The sequence below is a fragment of the Dryas octopetala genome, chromosome 8 (genome assembly GCF_963921425.1).
Source record: "Dryas octopetala chromosome 8, drDryOcto1.1, whole genome shotgun sequence".
Lineage (NCBI taxonomy): Eukaryota > Viridiplantae > Streptophyta > Magnoliopsida > Rosales > Rosaceae > Dryas > Dryas octopetala.
In genome coordinates this window covers 4,653,987-4,656,227 of record NC_141373.1, presented here as the reverse complement: position 1 = coordinate 4,656,227, position 2,241 = coordinate 4,653,987, and the positions used below count along the sequence as shown (strand labels likewise).

At 36.0% G+C, this 2,241-nt stretch overlaps 1 protein-coding gene across 1 annotated transcript in view; it reads right to left on the bottom strand.

The window, feature by feature from the left end:
* The window catches only part of LOC147276287 (uncharacterized), a 3,131-nt gene extending 890 nt beyond the window's left edge, over positions 1-2,241 (bottom strand). The window contains exons 1-8 of the mRNA XM_086254488.1: positions 2,081-2,241; positions 1,933-1,991; positions 1,807-1,847; positions 1,633-1,664; positions 1,404-1,432; positions 800-836; positions 531-587; positions 201-277 (exon numbers count right to left, since the gene is read on the bottom strand). Of these exons, the coding sequence (XP_086110614.1) occupies positions 201-277; positions 531-587; positions 800-836; positions 1,404-1,432; positions 1,633-1,664; positions 1,807-1,847; positions 1,933-1,991; positions 2,081-2,164 (416 nt within the window). The 5' untranslated portion in view covers positions 2,165-2,241. The remainder of the gene's footprint in view (positions 1-200; positions 278-530; positions 588-799; positions 837-1,403; positions 1,433-1,632; positions 1,665-1,806; positions 1,848-1,932; positions 1,992-2,080) is intronic.

Sequence of the window (2,241 nt, the reverse complement as noted above, 5' to 3'; positions counted from 1 at the left end):
AAGCCTCCACTTTAAGTAAAGCATCTCAAAATGGAACCTGAGTATGGATGTGTATGTGCGTACGTTACATGTATAGATAATTTTGTCTAATCTAACCTACGTTAATATTGGGAACTCATTAAATCTGAGTTTAAACCTAAAAATCAATGCATAGGCATCATTTCTTCAAAACATATGCTTTTTGTGAATTGACAACCTACCGAGCAGACTGCAAGAATATACAAAGAGATATAAAGTCATCTAGTCGGAACATTCCATTCTTCTTTTGATCAAAGCTCTGCACAATTAAGAGGAAGAATCAGCAATATCAAACCATCTCAAGCCTTGCATATATGAGCCTTTGCATGATTTTCTTTCTTTGGGGGGTATAATATGGAGTCAATACACATTCATCAAAACAGACCAGGGCACAACCAAAAGGATAATATTCGAGACATGTGTGTGTGTGTGTGTAGATATATATATATATATATAGAGAGAGAGAGAGAGAGAGAGAGAGAGAGAGAGAGAGAGAGAGAGAGAGAGTATACCTCACAGACTGTGTAGAAAGCTGGAGAATCCAACATGAAACCAATTTTCACCAATGCCTGCAGCAATGGTTCAGCAATTGAAAATTCAGAAAACAAATAGAAAATAAGAGATTGGGCAGGGAGGAAGAAGTAACACAGCCTTCCTATTACAGTACTGTCAAAACTCAAAAGATACAAGAATTTTGAATGCCAGAAACATTCACTCCTAGTGATATTTTAAGATACAAACTTCAATTCTTCATCCAAGACAAAGAAAACTAGATACCTACCTTTTGCACATCATCAGGAACAAGATAGCCACGACCCCTGTACAAGTACACCAACAAAATTAGGCAGTTGATAAATATATCCAACTATAATTGAAGCAATTACCCTGATCTCAAACATTTTCAACTAAAAGGAGAACATAATTAATATGCATATGTAATACATTCAGTTGTAGGCATGGTGAAAGAAGATCAGAGGAGCATAAAAGTTCAAGTCAAGCATTGCATTGCTCAATCAATAGAATCATAAACTTCATAGTGTTATAATTTCCTAGCATGCACAAGTTTTGCAAAAGATTATCAACTGTCCATTTTCTTTCTACAGAAAAAAAAACTAACTGCCTAATAATGTCTATCATACACAGTCAAGCGCACCGCCTACAAGAAATAACATAGACTGTTGACCACTTCTTTAAAGCAACCAACTTAATTATCAACAGATAAGATGAATCTTACGGTGTATGTTGCTTCATACTACCACGGTTGAATCTATCATATACACCTTTAATTAGGTTGATTTGAAGACACTGCAACTCAAATCACGAGAGCATGTTTACTAGAGTGGACAAGAAACTGCTTAAATAAATTGCAATGAGCATTGAATTACCTCTCTAAATCTGAGAAAGCTTGTTGAACCTGCAAAGAAGAAAGAAATCCCAAGAAAAATACATATAAGTTATAGGAATACTTAGCCACACATGGCCATCCTCGAATTTGAGGCGTTACATCTTAAGAAAATGCGGGCTTTGGACATTTAATAGAATGAGATGATAGTAACAGAGCAATGGTGTGAGGTATTGAACTAAAAACTGCATTTGCATGATAAAAGTGATCACCTTGATAAGGAACTTGTTCAGCGCAACAAACTCTGAGACATATAAATTGTATAAAAATCAGTGAACCATATATACAAAATTACAAACAAACAAAAGGGTATATAAATTGCAGCATTAAGCATAAAAAAACTTAAAGTAAATCATAGAAATTTTTGCAAAAATATAAGCATATACCTCCAAAGCTCATAGTCCCATTTCTGTCAAAATCATACATCCTGCAAAAGGCTACATATTCATCAATATGTGCAAGTAAACAGATACATACATGAATTGATAGTGGAAATATATGCATATGAGGACCTTATCATTTGCTGAACCACTGAGAGAGAGAATTCGAGGTTCCCAACAGAGAGAGCACTCTGATCATCAGAAGGCCATAGATTATTAGGAAATGAAATTGGAATTAGAGGTTTATAGCGCGAAGAGAATGAAGATTAAGAAGAAGAACCTTGAGCTGAGGTGCTGTGATGCTTCCGGTGTTGGCTGAGTCAACTCGCGCGAACCACTCTCTCAGAATCGTCGCGTTCTCCATTTTCTCTCTGCTGTCAGAGTGACGTTGTGATGCTTGCTCGATTCTTCTTCCGAGTGATTAGGGGTGTGATTTGGATT